The following is a 19,672-nucleotide window of genomic DNA, read 5'->3' as shown; positions in this document are numbered from 1 at the left end:
AGTGAATCCTGATACCCTAACAGCAAGTAAAGATAATTGCCCCAATATTTCCCTACAACTTCACCACTTGACAGTACGGCCAAGTAAAGCTGACCTCTCCTTATGCCACCACCCAATTCAAAAAAGTTTACCTCATCTATCATACTTCTTTGTTCTTCTGACCCTAGTAAGATATTATCTAATTAATAGCTGGCAGGAAAGTAGCAAAAGTCGACGAAAACAAAATGGCATGAGAGAAGTTAAGAGCTTTGAAATCAAGCAGACCTGAGTTTGAATTCTCACTTCACCTCTTCCTTTGAGTGTGACATTGAGCAAGTTAATTACCCTCTCTGAACCACTGTGCCCTTCGGTGTAAAACAGAGACGACTTACTCGTATAGAGTGTTTGGGAGGCAGCCTGCAAAGTGCTTGGCATTTTTATAGTAGCACTCAACAAACTGTATTATATTTAGCTCTGTTAAACCAGGACAGTTTCTAAAAATGGCAAACAAATACATTTCACATGAAATGTATAATATTGGTCTCACAGGCTAGATTCAAGTTTTAAGCTCCTGGAGTTCTGAAAGTTGTTTTTATTTACCTTTTTCTTAGAGAAGAGTAAATTACTGCTTTTCACTATTGAACCATATCCTAAGAAGTACTCTCCAACAAGGTGGAGATGTTCTTATCTTAGCATACCATAAATACGGCAACACTGGATAAAAGCAGCATATACCCTCATCATGGGAAGTCACACCAATGAAAATATTTTACTCTAATTGAAAACAAAGTATAATTTTATTTTTCAATAAGATGACATCCTACAGACCAGAATCAAATTATTGCTGCTTGAAAGGTAAAATATGTACACTTATGCCCTAGAAAGCACCTATGCCCTGTCCAGTTTAAAGGATGGTACTCTGTTCCTCTTGTTTTAAACGGTTACTATCAAGTTTAAACATAAATTGGTTCACTTTCCATCCTACGTAATATGCACTTTATAATCTGGTATCTATTTTCGGGGCACCTGGCTGGCTCAGTCAGTAGAGCATGCAACTCTTGATCTCAGGGTTGTAAGTTTGAGCCGCACGTTGGGTGTCAAAGTTACTTAAAAATAAAATCTTTAAAAGAAAATTTAAAAAAAAATCTGGTATCTATTTTCAAAATTCATGTCTTCATATTTAGCTCAGACACATTTCTCTTCTATAGTATTTTCATTCCCACTAAATCCATTATCAATACTGAAAGTACAATAAACAAAAATTAACCTGATTATCCTGGATCAGAATTTTCATACCTGTAAAATAAATTAAGCAATTTAATTGTTCGTGAATAAAGATAAGATGGAAGAATAGTTACTTTGAGTGATTGTAAGGACTACACCCCTAATACCCAGCAGAGTTATGCCTGGCACATAACAGAAAGTGAGTAATTCTGAATATTATAAAGTCAATATACAAGGTGAGTGAAAAAGAGCTGAGCACTTTCAAAAATGGTTTACTCAGCAACTTCTTTACGTACAGATTCCCCAAGAATCACACACTGACACCACCTCTTTCTCACAGTCTTGAGGAAATAAAGCAATACTCTGTGGCTGCCATTTCAATTTACAATATCATCATGCACAGTGCTTATAATTCTTGACTCTTTAACCAGAAGTTAAAGTCATTAACACAAATACTTGCCTATCTCTTACTTCTTTCTTTCCCCTCCCCCTAACTTGGCCCGACTTAGCTTCTCATCTAAATATTCTAACTTTCAAGCAGAATGTCTGGAATCCTTAGAATTCTTAGTAACTCCAGACTTCCCGTGAGGCTATAAGAGATTTGCATTTCTGCCTCTTCTCTATGGGACAAGTGTTTTGAGGGGTACTTGGAAGTCACATTAAAGTAGAAAAAAAAACAATGCATCTAGAGAAATTCTTGGCAAGGAAAATTCTTGGAAATTTCTGAAAGCATCAGAAATACTAGCTTTCTGTCTTGCAAGTTTCTTTTGTGAGGTATTCTTCAGTAACATTGAATGGTTTCAAGAGATCTTTTAAAACACACACACAATTGGCTTTAAGACAAGATTCTAACTTCCCTTGCACATGCCAGGCAGGCGTCCCCAGACTAAAAATTCTGAAGTAGTGAAAAGAATCCACACTGACTAGGAGGTGCAAGCCATCCAGTCGTGAACCTCTGGAAAGGAAGTTTGTAAACTTGGAATTCACTACGGAACAGTGTGAATCCTGTGATTAAAAATGATTTAATCCCAGTCTCTAAGACAAGGAGAAAAGTGTCTTCTAGTCGGACCTCCACATGCAGTCGGAGGACTGCATTCAGATGTAGTATCTCCCATAAAGATTAACATGAAAAAAAACGGGGCCAGGTGAGGACAACCAGCAGAGTGAAGGGTCTGGAAAACATGTCATACAAGCAAGGGTTAAAGAAAGAGATTTCCAGGCTTGTATGTAGTACAGAAAATAGGGATTTTTCTATCTACCTCCAAAAGGCTACATGAGGATCTGGACATAAAAGATCTAGAAAAGATTTTGCTCAATGCAAGGAAGAGCTGTCCACGCATGAGAGGTGCTGCCTTGGTGAGGTAGTGAGCTCTCTGTTACTGACAGTGATCAAGGAGAATGTGTATTAAACCATCTTTCAGAGGTGTCGCAGAAAGGATTCCTGCTTTAAAAGGGGGTTTGGATTCTCTAAATGACCTCTAAGGTCACCTTTATCTCTATGGTTTCCCATTAATGTATGTTAAGCTAGCCCTTCTGTAAGCTCAGACAATAGAAATTCCCAAGGACATGCCACCAAAGTTACACACTCCCACTAAACTGTTCTTAGGCGTTGTTTATGTTATTTCTCCATGTAATTTTGTTAGAGTGAGCATGTAGTAAAAACAAATTAAGCAGACAGAAATAAAAGTTTATATATGTGGTAACTGTGAAAATAGCTACATATATTCTTTTCTAATTTGAGATGATCAATTTAAGAAGTATTTTGCCAAGTAAAAAATGACTTCTAAAACCACGAGGTTTTGTTGTAATCACTAAATTAGAAAAAAAGACAACCTTAGGGAATAGAAAACGTGTCAATTTTTTAAATATGCCTATTTTTATTCTTTTTTGAATCATTTTCTCTTTTTTGAAACAAGGGATACTTAGACAGTCTGCACAGTCTTTTCTCAGGAAATCTAGATACTGCATTTTAATGATACAATGATAGAAAACAATTGCTATAAAATACTGTGCTGTTGATATTTACTAAAACTCTATTTTACATATTAAACAAAATAACCGTAAACAGGAAGCTGACGGAAGGCAAGTGCATTCATTAGCTTAAGGGGCACAAGCTTAATTCACTAACACTCATTCTACACTCATTGTCTTTTTGCTTGAGAAAGGTAAAATTCGAAGGAAAACATCCCACCGTGTGTCTGACTTGCTAGAAAATTCACTGTTACATTGCACTGGTTAATTCCTACCCATTGTCTTCCTCTTTATTGCCACACCATTGTTATCAAAACTTACAGCTTGTGAAAAAAAGATAAAAGGATCGCTAATGCTAATCCTGTTCTATTTCAGCATGCTCTTAGAAACTAGCAATACATTAACCCTGTAACATTAGCCCGAAGGAACCATTTGCTGTTTCGAAACAATGAATACCAAAATACCAGAAAACCACTTAGATGTGACTGCCCTTTCAGCTTTATTAATTTAGGCAAAATGACAGGTTAATTTATATGGTTCACACCTGTCAGGAACGGAGTCTTTACTAATTCAGTTTACACTGACCAGGAGATCCTCCCTCAGGCTAAGGCTGAACTTCAACCTACTGTTGAACAGAGTGTAACGCAAATTCCACATGGATGGCACACCACCCTTCAAGGGTTCAAAACGGAAGCTGAAGGAGGACTCAATCTACTCAGTAAAGACTAAGCATTTGGTAACCAAGCTGCCTGAAGGCAAAGGATTTTTTTCCCTCCATCTTTTGTCTTTAAGGTACTCCCACTATTCCCGAATCATAGGATAACACAATTTGAAAAGCGCTTTATGCTATATAAGAGATGATTCTCCTGCATATCGTCATCAACATTGTCCTTATCATCAGTCTTGAATATATGGAGAGAGGCTGCACCTCTCATTCAAGCTTTAAACAAGCAGAAAGAAGGCAAACTTGGATTTGAAATCCACAAGGGGAAAATTGCCTTTCTGTTCAATGTTTGCAGTAAGTGAAAAGTTGTCTGTTGTACCTTTCACGGGAGGAGAAGCACTGCCCTACCTATAAGCGTCAATAAAGGAGCTCCAGGGGCACCTGGGTGGCTCAGTCGTTAAGCATCTGCCTTTGGCTCAGGTCATGATCCCAGGGTCCTGGGATCGAGCCCCGCATCGGGCTCCCCGCTCGGCAGGGAGCCTGCTTCTCCCTCTCCCACTCCCCCTGCTTGTGTTCCCTCTCTAGCTCTCTCTCTCTGTGTCAAATAAATAAATAAAATCTTTAAAAAAAATAAAAAATAAAAAAATAAAGGAGCTCCAGCTAAGTAGCACCTACACTGGGCTGAGAACAAGACCATAAGGAGCCCTTATATTTTTTCCATACTTGCTCAATTACCACAGCACATTTTTACTACAGCCCGAAAGATTTTTATTGAAATTTCGGTCTTTGAAAAATAGACTCAAATCTTCGATGAAAACCACGGAATGTGTTATTTGACAAATCACAATACATATTGATGAAACACTACAAACCAATACTGATGCGACTCAAGCAAACATACAAAAAAAGATGTTTCTCTTAACTGTTAAGAATTCTATATTCCAGATAATATTGTGAAGGTTTAGATATAATTTTATAGATAAACTCTCAGATATCACAATTGACCAAAAAGTCAGAATTAAACTATTCTATTTCAAGGCAAAGACTTTAGACCCAAAGACACAAATAACCATTTAACCCAACAACTGTGAGAGCAAACACAATGTTACTTGACCCAGTTTTCTAACTTAGTCCTTGTAATTTTTGAGAGTGAAAATCAGACTCAACTTAAGTATCATTTTGTGTGAAGTGTTGTGGAATATAAAGAAGCTCTGATGAGAACAACGTGTTACACATTATATTTTTATTTCTGGCCAAGTAAGACAATGAACTCCAATCTGAAACAGTCAAAAACTAAATGATATATTTAGACACCTGATTTAAATTCCCCAAGCTAGTCTTTCCCTGTGTATATTAACATGATATTTAAAACCCCGTATTAATTCATTTATAAAGAAAAATAAGTTAAGGCCAATTTAATAACTTGGCCTGTCACAATGTCAAAATGGTGTAACCTAATGCTAGCCCTTCAAATACATTTTCCCATTCTACCTCTGTGTACTACCCACAATCAACATCAACATGCAAGATCTGTGGTATTTTCCAGCTTCTACCATCTAAATCAATTCACTCATATCATCAGGTCAAAGCGGTGAGTACTTAAAAGGAGGAAAGTGATTCATTACAGATGCTGTATTAAGCTGTACCTGAGCCTATGGCTAGTATGAATACAATATACATTTTTTAACCATCTCTAAAAATTGAGCCACAATAGGAGCTACAGTTTGGATCCTCTGTATGGTAAAATATAGGAGGAATACCAGACTCATTAAGAGCCATTATTAATTGTACCCTGCTGATTTCAAGTTTTGGGGTGTGTATGTTTTGTTGTTTTTACAATGAAGTTGCTTTTGGTAAATCTTTGCTCATTTCTCACCAGCTAGGATTCATAAAGTCAACAGGCACATCTCATTTTCTCAAATGATCTGAAGGAGCTCCATTAACGTGTCACCTCCATTAACTTGTCACCTCCATTAATTTGTGCTTTTGACAAATTCAGCTTTTGAGAAACAAATATAGCTGATCTTTTTTTTTCCTTTCTTTTACAAATCTGACTTAAAATTTTAACTTTAGAGGAAAAGTCACACAAGTAAACAGATAAAATCACTTGAAGCATCTCTCAGGAAGAACATAAAAAATAATCTGAAAATGACATGATGACAGAATTTCACTCTGAAATGTCCTCATTTTTCAGCGCTTTCTAGGGAATTGCTTCATTTGGACTGAGAACACCAGCACACTTCCTCAGCAGCTGAAAGCCTTTCAAAGAACCAGACTAAGACACCACTGTGCTTCTGAACCTCATATAAAACAAAAACTAATAAAATGGCAACTCACCGGTTTTCTAAACACACAATTAACCTAAAGCAGGAAGAATTTTCCACAGCTTTCCTGCTGAAAAATATTGTAAAGGAAATACAGTTAAAACAGGCTTCTACTCCAAAAGCTTTTCTCGTACTAATATTTAAAAAAATTTTTTTTTTAAAAAAAAGGTCCAGCTTTCCCTTACGCCTTCCCCTACCGAAAGGAAAAAAAAAAAAAAAAAAGGATCACAGACAATATTTTAAAAGAAGATTTAATTATATCTCCTGGATTTTGTTTCTAAGGCAACAGTTTGCAAGTTTAAAAACTCAGATTTTCAAAAATTCTAGTAAGACTTCCCAATATATTTTAGTATATATTTACTTAAAATACATTTCTAAAACAGGCATTTGTAGAACACATTTTTCAACTCCACGTATGTACATAACTAATGAAAGAACTAGAACTTGCACAAATTTGAACTTACACTTCAGAACCGGAATTATAAAACTGGGAAAGATAGAACATCGAACTTATTAATATTCATACACAACTCAAGTGTAAAAGTCCCGGTTACAAGGCTCATTTTCTGATCCATGTGTTAACTCCGAACGTTTCCAATTCGTCCAAAAATTATAGAGAGCCACTACACAAAAGAAGTCATCTTAAATATTTCAGATATACAAAAATTCGAAACAAAATCCACCCGTCGTGAAAGATTAACGTCTATCCTTACGCAATTCCTTAGGTATACCTTTAGACTTGTACATTAGTAATCCGATGACCATTAAGCACGCTAAATAAAAATAAACATCAACTCCCAGGACAAGCAACCGAAGGTAAAATGTGGGCATGCCCATATATTTCATTATAAGCCAGCTTGCGGTTTTTACTCTTGTGGGTTTGGGGATGTGGCTGTTTGGGATTTTTTTTTTTTTAACCCCCTTTTGCCACAAGGTTGATTCAAGAAAGAAACCCCACTTTAATATCCTATTTTCTCTCACTTACATGTATGCTGGAGAAAGTGGAGTTGACCTGGATGTTTTAAGCACAGGAACTGGGAATTTCCAGATAGCAGGAGAGCTCGTTTTCCATTTCAATGGCATGTTGTCACCACGGTACTACAATAACAGTAAACGGCGTTTCCATAACAGACTACCGACTAGGACTTCCATTCCACACTGTCCCGACACACAGCAGCGGCTGCCGCGGAGAACAAGCAAGCGATCTGCCCGTGCCCTTAACACCGCAGCCTCCGATCTGTAAAATAGGGCTGCAAGGCACCTCCTTTAAATCCTCCTGTCCCCTAAAGCAATACGATGATCCTATCGTTCTAACTCAACAATAGTGCCACCTCGTTAGGAAAGCGTTGACTGCAGTATATATATATATATATATATATATATATATATATATATATATATATATATTTTAAGACTGCACCGTGCAGACCACACAATGCAGCTGTATTTCATAAAAAGCGGCTGGGGTTTTATTTTGTTGTTGTTGTCGTCGGTGTAAGCTGGCATTACCATTGTTCTACCTTAACAGGGATACTGCAGCGCTGTACACCTATTAACCTGATTTCTGACCAATGGTAGCAGGAAAAAAAAAAAAATAGATGGGTTTCATATGAAAATGAAACAACATACCTACTCAGAATACACTTGTCATCCTCTGAACATTCTTCTTTTGAGCTGCAACAATACAAATGGGATATAAACCTCAGCATAGCCTTAGGCCACAGCTAATAGAGATCAGTGACTAAATTCAGCAGCCCGCTTTCCTCCCGCACAAGCTCTGGCCACACAATAAAAGAATGCCATTATGGGAAAAGCCCGTTTAAAAAATGCCAGTCTCTCAGTTTTCCAGTTAGAAGAAGGCAAAATGTAAGAACAAGTATAAACTGCTGCAGAACTCTGCACGCTCTTCTAGCGGCTTCTGATTCAAGTTGCTCTCCTTTCCCTATTCTTATTTCCAAGCCGGGATGAGCAGAATCTCATCCATTTACAACATGCTGTGGTACCACGAATATCACTCTGTCTTCTGCAGCAGAGAAGTACAGAGTGGCGTGCTCTTAAGAGCAGTCCTCGGAGGGACGCTATCAACAATCTAATTCAATGCTGCCCTCCCCTTCTTCTCTCCCCCTTTCCCCTCCCGTTCGGCCCCCTCCCTCCTCCCCCACCCGCAAACAGCTCACAAATTGCCTAGAGGAGAGACCAATGCGGCTGGCCAAGCAGGTGTCCAGCAGGGACCATTCCAAAGCTCAGCGGCGGGTCCGGTAACCTCTAGGGGTTAGCGACTGTCAAGGAGATTGAAAAATTCAAGTTGCTGTCAAAGCCATGAAAGCAGCGGCAAATATACGGTTCATCCATATCATTTTAGAATACTGCCAGAAAACAGCCTTGTAAGTGCCCCGAAAGTGACTGGGTGTTGTAAGTTTCTGTTTAAAGCCCCAATCTCACACATTTTCTACACAATTCTAAGAAGTGAAAATAGGAGAGGCTGGTATTATGCTGAACTCTTTATTTATGGGCTGAAGCATTTCACCTCTGATATCGGCGAGTGGCCATCACTAAGCATCTACCTTCATAGCACCCTTCTACATCTGCCTAAAAACAGAATTACCTTGCCTTCACCAGTGCAAGCTTAGTAAAAGCAGACTGCCCTCGACACGGAAGCCACTACCTTTTTAAAAAAAAAAGCACTGCAGTGACAAACAGCTCATATTTACTTTCAGGTCTGTATGCAAAAAATCAACTTGTGCTTCTAACTTGAGTAGGCTGGCTTTCAGATACTCCTTCCAAAGCATTCCTAGTTTTTAAAAGACGGAGATTTAGTCCCTTAAGAGGTTTCTCATTTGTATTCAAAAAGCACAGATGAATGTTACCATAGGAAGCAACCACCTTCAAAAATTCCACAATATAGAACTTAATATACCAGAAATAGTGTGAAATTAGCTCCAGGTAATCACAAATACCTTCCTGTGAGATACACGTCAATATTCAGGCAAAGAGTATTTTCCTATGAAAACCACCCATACATGTGGCAGTATATACATACATACATCTATGGAGAGAAAGCTTATTTTGAAAGATTGATGAGTAACGCATAAACTTTATTAAACAGTAGGTAGCAACTCACAAATAATTTTTATTCAATCGACCATACACAAGCACCCCCCAAAACCCCAGGCAAGCAACTTAAAAAGTTAAATTATAATTCTCTTTTTTAGTACCCACACACAAAACTGTCTCATAAAAATCTTCAAAGGAATCAGAGAAAGGAGTATTTATCAATACCCTAATGAGCAAAATACATTTAAAAGGTTAAAAAAAAAGCACCACTAATACAAATAAACCATAGTCAATATTTTACACCAGAAGGCTTTATGTAATAACTCTTAATAGTTATGGAGCAAAAAGGTCCCAGGTACAACAATCAGCCTTGCCAACTTGTTGGAAACCCCCAGAATAAACACACACATACATACACACACACACACACACACACACACACTCTCTCATCAAGCAAGTTTGGAATGTCCCATTCCAAAAACGTGAAGCATTCTCAAACATTTCCAAATATAAAACATAAAACAGCTACAAATTAGCTGTATGTAGCAAGGAGGTGATATTTTAGAAAGGAAATTCAACCACTTTCCAGCTTATGAAAATATTACAAAGCAGTAATTGCAAATACAACTTCTGAGAACAAAGACCCCCAAACCTACGTAAAAACATGGTTAGTAAAGTGTTGCGAGCAGTCTATAAAGTCGACTCAAAATTTATGAGTGGGATATGGGGTAAATGTGGAGTTTTCGAGATTTCCCAGGGGGTAACCCCCACAAACAGGTGAAGATCACTTCATTGCAAAGGTTCTCCAGTTATTATTCTTCGTGAGCAATCAATGTATTCAAAAAACCCACATAATCTTTGTCTAACTTCAGGCTCCAAAGAAATCAACCAGTAGCACCAAATCCTCTATGTCAACTGCCTGTCTAGGTTTCTCTTAGATTTAACGTTTACAACCTGTTTTGGGGGCCCTTGAACAACTGTCATATTTGCCCAAAGTCAAAAGAAAATAAGACTGCTTTCCCTCCACCCCACCCTCAGCACCGGTAAAGACCCCAAAACCCTAAATAAAAGCTTACATCCGATGATGACCATTTATTTCTATTCAGTTCTCCCCGCTTTAACAAATTGCTAGGGGTCATTTTTAATTATCTCTCACGAGCAAACAACTAATATGCCAAAGGTTTTAAAAATAATTCCTTTACGTAGAAATACGGTCCATGAAATCTACTTTACACTATTAATTGGCTTAACAACAATGCTCCTCATACATCGTTTAGAAATAAACTTCAGCCAGGTAAAATAACCCCAATTACAAATTAGCAGAGTCCAAATTAATCAGATTTTACTACTCTGACGGCGACTCTGGTAGCAAATATCGAGTGTAATTACCATTACATTCTGGACCTGAAAATGTTTTCACCTCCAGAGTGAAAGGGAGAAAATGATTAAATGTATATTTTAAATAGAATTTTATGCTGGGAAATGTCAAAAACCCTCGTTGACTTCATACGAAACACGGATTTCATTTACAGAACACTTGGTTCCTATTAGGGACCAATGCATAAAAAAGGACAGAAAGACAACATACACAAAAACTCTTCGAAGCATTTGAGGAACATTAACTAATCACTTGAAAATACCTGTGAAATGCGTATTTCAGAGATGTCATAAACAAAGGACGATGCTGGGACTTGGCCAAGGCCACAAAAAGAGGTATCCCTGGCCGAATCTTACAATGCAGAATTCCCTGTTTCCCCACGTAGAAAGAGGAGATATTTTATAAAACTTTTAGAATTCTTACAAATCATCTTGCTCAGAACCCTCATTGTACAGATGGAAGAACTGAAGCCCAGAGATGTGAACTTGTCCAGTGTCACCCAGCTAGCTAGCAGCAGGACTGGGACTAGGAACCAGGTTTCCATCTGCTAGCCCGGGACTCGCACTCTAGAATCCCTTGCTGTCCCTCCTTCTCGATGAGACCTTTCCTGAAGACATGTGTTTCTCTGTGACGTGAACCACATTCTGTAAGTACCTCCATGTGTCTAAATAAACAAGAATTACCAAGAGCTATTTATTCCTCCAATGATATGTATGCTCAAAGATAGAAGTGGGAGACAGACACCAAAAATACAAAACTGTGTGCAAAGACCATTCACAAAATCTTCATTCCAGAAGGTGTTTAAGTATGATGAGGGAGAAAAAGGTAAATGAGAATTTAGTCAGTCATAGTATGGGAGAGAAGTGAAATATACAGCTAGGAGGGGGAATTTTTTTTCTAAACATAAATGTTTCTAATAACTTTACAGAAAAATCGAACTCACTGGCTGACAGTGATGGTTCTTTCATCCCACCACCCCATGAAATGAACTGACTGATAATGTCACCCATCTGACCTCTGTCTCTCTCCATATTTTCATGATAGTCCCTAAGAACTGACCTACCTTCTTGCAAGTTTTGGTGAATCCTGTGGTAGGTACAACTACAAACTAATAGCATTGACCACGGTTTGTGTGAGCAGGCACCGTATAATCTTCTCTTCGGTCCTGACAATGTCTCCTCAGACTAATGTGGGCTATCCATGTTATTCGTGTTGCCCAGACAAGACTATAGATCAGCCAAACTGTGTGCTCTGTTAAGTTCTACCAATCAGTAAGAGTATTTGGATGGCGACCAAGTAGGGCTGTTAAACCTTTTAAAGCACACAAAAACTTGACTTCTGCACAACAGAGCAAAATTCTTAATACATTCAGGGCTCCTTATTACAGAAAACAGAACTGTTCACATGAATGACTACATATACATGTGTGCGCACACGCGCCACATCTCCTTTATTTCTTTCAGGAAACTGAATATCAACGACATTAAAAAATTTTTACCGGATACTCAGATACGTAGCCTTGCTAAAATCAAAATGGAAAATCCCAGATGTCTCTCAAGACGACTACGCTGGAAAGTCATAATTTCATCTTTTATCAGTACCCTTCTCACATGTCAATTTCCTTTGCAGAGCCGGGTGGGTCCTTCCAGTCCCACAGAGGATTTACATCTCTTGACTATGTCTCAGATTAATACAGTACCTATCTCCTTCTTCACAATGCAAACAAGTGTGTACCTGCACAGTTGTGTTTGTGTACTTGTGGCAGGAGTGAAGCGAAGGGAAGCACTCTTTCCATCTCTAACATTTCCAAAAGAGAAGAAGGATACTGAGTTTTGCGGGGAGGAGGGATAGAACAGCAATAAGTGGGGCTGGTAGGCTGGCAAGCCAGGAAACAATAGGAAAAGGGACAAAAGGGGAAAACGGAAAGGGTAAGGAGGGGAATGACGGGATGGAAGGAGAATGAAGAGCCAAGAATGGGAGTGGTCCCGGTATGTGGCAACTTTTGTAATTGGGGCTCAGATGGATGAGGTTCTGGGGCTAAGACAGGAGTTGGGGTAGGAGAGCAAATCCAGAGGGACTGAGCAGGTGACAAGAAAGGTCCAACCGTTGGGGCATCAATGACCCACAGCTTCTGCCTACCCTTACTCTCTCACTACAGCTGAAAACAGGATTAGCACTGCATGAGAAATTTAGAAGTTCTTGCCTTTCCTGCTTTCGTTTCCTGGAGTAGCTACATTCTAGTAAAATCTGTAAGCTTTTTTTGTTCTTGGCTACCCCTGGGTGCCTCATTCGTATATGATTCCCAAATCCACACGCCCAAGTAAGTCTTTATACAACTCTGACATGCACAAACTAAATTAATCCTTAAGTAGTCCCATCTATTAAAAACTGCCTTAGGGGCACCTGGGTGTCTCAGTTGGTTAAGTGCCCAACTCTTGATTGTTCTCAGGGTCATGAGATTGAGCCCCACGTCGGGCTCCATGCTGGGTGTGGAGCCTGTTTAAGATTCTCTCTCTCTCCCTCTCCCTCTGCTCCTCCCTCCCCCCATGGGTAGCCACATTCTCTCTCTCTCAAAACAAAACAAAACACCTGCCTTAAACTCCAAACCAAAGTGTTTGTATGTGTTGGGAATGGTGGTGGTAGAAAAAAATGATTTTTAAATATATAATATTTGCACAGCTGATTTTGTATTACCATTGTCAAACTGTTTGAAAAAAGCAACTTAGAGAGGCAGTTTATCATCAAGTAGAGATAACGCATCTAGTGCTCCAGTAAGAGGCCATGCTTTAGCACACCCTGTGTTCCCGCCATGGGACTTCATATGGCCGAGACACCCTCCCCAAATTCCTGCTCCTCCTTCAAGAAGGAATCCCTGAATCTTTGTATCTTCCTAACTGAGCACCACCCCCAGCATACTGGAAGGCCCTCCATAAATATTTGTTGGGTAAACGGAAAGAGAAGTTTATAAGCAGAGGGGTGATTAAGCAAGAATTGGGTATCAAAGCCAGGATATATCCTGGAAGGATTTTTAAGTGTTACCAATTCTGCTATGACTACAAAGCAGAGTACAGGTAAAAAGACTATTCATCTGCTAATTGGATAATTTTAGGCTATGAATTCCTTAAAATGAAAAAAAAATTAAATATACACATTATCTTGTTAAAAGTAAGTATATGTTGAAGAAAATCACCCAGAATATAAGCTTTTTTATTATTTATTTATTTATTTATTTATTTATTTATTTAAAGATTATTTATTTATTTATTTGAGAGAGAGAATGAGAGAGAGAGAGAGAGAGAGCACATGAGAGTGGGGAGGGTCAGAGGGAGAAGCAGACTCCCCGCGGAGCAGGGAGCCCGATGCGGGACTCGATCCCGGGACTCCAGGATCATGACCTGAGCCGAAGGCAGTCGCTTAACCAACTGAGCCACCCAGGCGCCCTAAGCTTTTTTAAAATGAAATAAATGTATCACTTATAGTGATGGTGGATTGCTCTAATGAAAAATCCTTGCTCTCATCTCAAATAATGATAATGTATCTGTTTAGTTGTCTCTCAGCAAATTCCTAAGTATCTCCTTAAATTACCACAGGTAAGTAAAACAGCCAAACCATCATTAGATTTTCTGATGTGTTTGTCCATTAAACCTGCAAACTTATCAAAATAAAAAGCCATTAAAAATGTACAGTGTTGGGGGGCCTGCCTGGCTCAGTTGGTAGAACATGCAACTCTTGATCTCGGAGTTGTGAGTTTGAACTCTATGTTGTGTGTAGAGATTACTTAAAAACAAAATCTTTAAAAAAACAAGCAAAAAGAATATGGCTCTCCTGGCTAAAAAATATAATCATATAAAGCTTTTTATTTATTTATTTATTTTAAAGATTTTATTTATTTATTCATAAGAGACAGAGAGAGAGAGAGAGAGACAGAGGGAGAAGCAGGCTCCCCACTGAGCAGGGAGCCTGACGCGGGACTCCATCCCAGAACCCTGGGATCATGACCTGAGCTGAAGGCAGATGCTTAACCATCTGAGCCACCCAGGCGCCCCATATAAAGCTTTTTAAATAGTTTTGCTACTTTCTTTTAATTTGGCATCACATAGAGAAGCAAAACCATAAAAGCTGCACGCAAAACGCTTATCTATGATGATTGAAAAACTTCTCAATAGTAAGCACATCATGTACCCAGCCAGTCTCAAAAGGCATGTCAATTAAGGAAAGGCAACATTTGCTATATTCTACATTGTTTCAGAAATAAATATACTTTTATAAAACTCTGAGTTACGGAAAGACCTTCAGAATAATACATGACACTTTCCTCAACATTCTGATTAAAATTAATGAAATAATGCTACTACTTAAAAAAATGATATTTATTTCCTTTTATCCAAAGAGTTATTATAACATTCACATCTGTACCGTAAATGTTATAGCTAAAATGAGATCTAGAAGTAAACACTTCCATGGAAAGCTAATTCTAATGACTCACTAAGGTCATACAACACTACTTAAAATTTCCACGAAAAAGGGCCCTTTATATTCAATTGGTTTAACTTTATTTTTAGTACTTCCCAGGCCTAACTATTACAATTTTAAATTTCCTAGACATACATCTATAGAAACTACTGTTGACTAAAATAAAAGGCTGTAACCAGATATGAATGAGAAAATTACTTAAACTCCAGAGAAGACTCAACTTCGAACTTGAACCCTATGACCTGTTGCCATGACATGGGGCTCACCAGTTTTCCTAAAGGTGTGTAGTTTTATACTCATGGGATATGCCTCCTATGGTGGTATCCAAGAGATTTAGCAACCAGTTCAAACCTCTATTTTCTAATTTTGAAATCCTTCTCATTTTCCAATTTGTAATTCTTCTCTTGGGTGATCTTAAGTTAGAAAGATTTTATTCTTAGTGAAAGAAAGGGGGTATAGAAACACACTGAAAGATAACAAATATATGCTGGTAAGTCTAAATTACAGAAGCTAGCCGAAAAGTGTGCAATTTAAAATTGTTACGCCTTGGGGCGCCTGAGTGGCTCAGTTGGTTAAGCGTCCAACTCTTGATTTCAGCTCAGGTCATGAGATCTCAGAGTCATGAGATTGAGCCCGGCATTAGGCTCCTCACTGGGCATGCAGCCTGCTTAAGATTCTCTTTCTCCTCCTCCCTCTGCCCTTCCCCCCACCCCACTCACACTCTCTCTAAAAATAAAATAAAATAGTTATGCCTCAAAAACTATTGAGCAATTCAGTGAAAATCCTATGATGTCAGACATCATTAATTCATGATATATAAAGTGTTCATGTGTTACGAACCAACCACAACACCGTTGTAAAGTTATGTCTAACTTCATTACGTGGATGCAATGGTTGTCCAGTGGGAGGCAATAATTTCTTTTCCTTGATCTCATGTTCTATTACTAACTAAAGTAAATGCAGTTTTGATATGAGGAAGTAAAAAACACACTTTATTTTCTAGGGAGTCCCTAGATTTAAGCTAGATGAAAATTTTATTTATTTATTTATTTATTTATTTATTTATTTATTTATTTAAGTTTATTTATTTAAGTAACCTCTACACCAATGTGGGGCTTGAACTCAGGACGCCATGATCAAGAATCGCATGCTCTTCATACTGAGCCAGTCAGGTGCCCCTTAAGCTAGGTGCAACTTAAATTTGGGTTTCATGACTGCCTAAGTCTGTCTACTTCAATCAGTAAGTTCAGAACCACTTCATGTCTTCAAAATCAAATATATGTATTAAATAATCAGTTACTTCTCATGGAATTCTGAAGCTACATAATATTTAAGTGAACTATTATCTTCCCATTAGCTAGCATATATTTATTCATTCATTCCTTATTCAGCTTGATCTAAGCCACAGACACTGTTGAGCATTTTTATGAGTCTTCTACCACTAGGTCTGGACATGTTATTTAAATTCCTATCATGCTGTTCAGTCAGTAAACGAAAATATTTATGTTTGGGAATTTCCAGAATTACCAATTTTTGAGATTCTGATCTGTAAAGCACAGAGCAACATAACTTATATTCCAAAAAGGGTGAGGAGACAGCAAGACTGAGCTTAAACTGATACTCTAAACATGGAACAAACATTAGCAAAATAATTAGGACCATGTTTTCACATCTGTCAACTAAAATGCATTTGTTTCAACTGAGGACTTCTTCCCATATTAGCATTACCGACAGTGCAAGACTGACTCCTTGAACTTCACAAATACCAAAATCAATCAACTCGCTATGCCTAGCCCAAAGCCTATAAAGAAGAGGTACATGCTGAATTAGTTCAATCGTCAACAAGTACTAAGAACTTAGGACTTTGCTAGATATTACAAGTATACAGAAGAACGCATGTTCCCTGGCCACAAATCTCTGGCAATCTAATCAGGCAGACTGCATATTCACATATGGAACATGAATGGGTAAGCATAAATATATTGCTACTGTAAAGCCTTGACAATCCAGAACCCTGGATAAGCCTAGTTTATTAGCCAATTTTTTTTTTTAAGATTTTTTAATTTATTTTTTAACAGAGAGAGACACAGCGAGAGAGGGAACACAAGCAGAGAGAGTGGGAGAGGGAGAAGCAGGCTTCCTGCGGAGCAGGGAGCCTGATGTGGGGCTCGATCCCAGGACCCTGGGATCATGACCTGAGTCGAAGGCAGATGCTTAACGACTGAGCCACCCAGGCGCCCCAATTAGCCAATTTTTAAAAATTAACTTCAGGGGCGCCTGGGTGGCTCAGTCGGTGAAGCGTCTGCCTTTGGCTCAGGTCACGATCCCGGGGTCCTGGGATCGAGCCCCAGCATCATCGGGCTCCCGGCTCGGTGGGAAGCCTGCTTCACCCTCTCCCACTCCCCCTGCTTATGCTCTCTCTCTGACAAATAAAATAAATAAATAAATAAATAAATAAATAAATAAATAAATAAATAAATAAATAATTTCCAATTAAATTAAAACAAATCAAATTAAAACAACAGGAATGGGCTAACTCTTCAAATACCAAAACTTCCTTATTTTTCACCTTTTGACGGAAATCTTTTGGCCCTTCACTGTCTTCAAGTCTAAACCGGACACAAGTCTTTTAAAAGTACTTCACAGACACCATAACTCGCAAGAGCTCCTGTGATGACTCCTCGGGTGGGCCGGCAATCTGTCACTCCTCACCCTCGCCTGACTCCGGCCTCCGTATGTACTTGGACAAGAAACACGGACGCTATGGAGAGAGAAGGGGCTCTTTTCTTTACACTTGGGTACCTATACCAAGAGAGAAGCCCTATACCTTGAAGGCGGATAGTCTCACACGTTAGTATGCCTAAGAATCATCTGGGGTGAATATTTTAAAGGTAGAAGTCTGGACGTGGGGCCTAGGATTTTAAACAAGGACTCCAGTTGATTTTCAGACCTGGTCTACTAAACTTGGAGAAACACTGCTTTAAAGTCAAGGTCGCTAACCCCCACTCAAGATAGCCCCAGCTGTGGCGAGACTGTTTTCTCTCTCAGTCGCCAGCCTTCCTCAACATATCAGCGCCGGCTGCCCACCACTCGTTGTCAGTCTGCACTGTCCAGGGCCATTATCTTGCCCTCCCACACTCTAGATCCTTCCAGGTCTGGGAGAGTCTGACAGCAAGGTCTCCAGCTGGCTGACAGAGAGGCACAGAGGCAGACCAACAGACATCTTCGAAGAGGGGAATTGTGAAACCCCAGCAATTAGGAAACAAAGGTGCTATCCATTGTATCGATTGTTCAATGCCAGGTAAAAGTTAAAGAAAACTTGTCTCCAACTTTTCCGATGAGGAAGGATGGGGGAGAGGACAGAGGTTAGGCACCTGTGGTCTGGTTGCAGATCTCCCACTAACTAGCTTTGTGGCAGCCCGTGTTAATCCTCCCTTATCTGTAAAATAGGGAAGATGCCCCCTTTCTTTGCCCGACTCACGGCAATATTCTGAAAGCCAACTGAACTTGGGTTTGAGAAAGCCCACTGGAAAATACAAAGCACAATACAAGGATGTATGGTATTTCTGTAACAGAATAATTTATCATTTTTTTCAGCTTAATAAACAAGCAACCTAGACATTATTGAAAGTTTCCTTGATGACTGAATGTCTTGTAGTATCTCAGGGTCTTTTCTGATGAAAATAAATTCTCACTGACAAAAAAGGTAGAGGAAAATGCAGACCCTTGGACATACCCTGGAGTTGATTTTTTGAATATATCCTTGAAATCGGCTTGTTTTAAAGACAATTGCCTCCGTCTCCTGAAGTGGAGTGCAAAAAAAAAAAAAAAAAAAATCTGGTTAATGGTGGCTTTACTGGATTTAGTTCGGATTTTTCAAAGCATGCTCTGCAGATACTTTAGCTGTAAGTTAATAAACCACGTTTCTAAATCCTGAGCAGCTAATACCACACAGAACAATTTTTAAACATGTAAATTAACTGTAAAACACTTAACAAGAAAGCCATAAGATTCTATTTGTTTTTAGACACTCTCTTAATGTTTCAGAAAGTCTGGACTAAAGACTGATATGAAATACAACATCTATTGGCAGCTGATCAGAAAGACTAAACTAGCCAAATTTGGACAGAAGGAAACACTTTTCCAGTAAATATATACGCAGCCTTGGAATGCTTTGTCATCTTCTTGTTTTTGAAGCCTAAAAAGTTCAATTCTTTGCTGATAGACTGTTTTGCCATAAAAACCTGAAAGCAAATGACACACATTACAAGCTTTCAGGGAACAGATGGCTAATGTTCTCCTAGGTTCGTTTACTACCAATTTTCTTATTTTCATACTGCTTGTAATTAATAAAAACATACAAATAGACGCAGCGTCTCCTAAGCAGGGGATTTTGTTTTGGTGAAGTTCTGCCATGTATCTCATCCCTTTGGGCTAATCTAAAAGATGATGGTGATGAAGAGACAGACTTCAGCCACTGCCTAGGGCAGGCAGCGTTCAAACTAGAGACTACCACAGGAGCACTGCGGTGAGCTGTCGCCAGTCAACTTTGTGGGGAAATGAAAGTACAGCGGCAGGTGCTGGAGGAGCTCTAAGCCCTAATTT

General features: G+C 38.8%; 1 protein-coding gene across 14 annotated transcripts in view; it reads right to left on the bottom strand.

The window, feature by feature from the left end:
* Positions 1-19,672, bottom strand: part of KLHL13 (kelch like family member 13) — a 199,358-nt gene that overhangs the window by 62,552 nt on the left and 117,134 nt on the right. For 2 of the 14 annotated variants that reach the window (XM_031030912.2, XM_006736013.3), the window contains one exon: positions 18,804-18,869. The exons of 6 other annotated variants lie outside the window; for them this stretch is intronic. In XM_031030912.2, coding sequence (XP_030886772.1) covers positions 18,804-18,869 — 66 coding nt within the window. Of the gene's footprint in view, positions 1-7,147; positions 7,487-7,791; positions 8,236-8,339; positions 8,619-18,803; positions 18,870-19,672 lie in introns of those variants that run through there. 6 more of the 14 variants (XM_031030911.2, XM_006736011.3, XM_081808355.1 and 3 more) reach the window with 4 other exon arrangements.

The sequence above is a fragment of the Leptonychotes weddellii genome, chromosome X (genome assembly GCF_054177405.1).
Source record: "Leptonychotes weddellii isolate Sample4059 chromosome X, ASM5417740v2, whole genome shotgun sequence".
Taxonomy (NCBI): Eukaryota; Metazoa; Chordata; class Mammalia; order Carnivora; family Phocidae; genus Leptonychotes; species Leptonychotes weddellii.
Note: the sequence above shows the minus strand (reverse complement) of the source record. Positions and strands in the feature narration are given on the sequence as shown.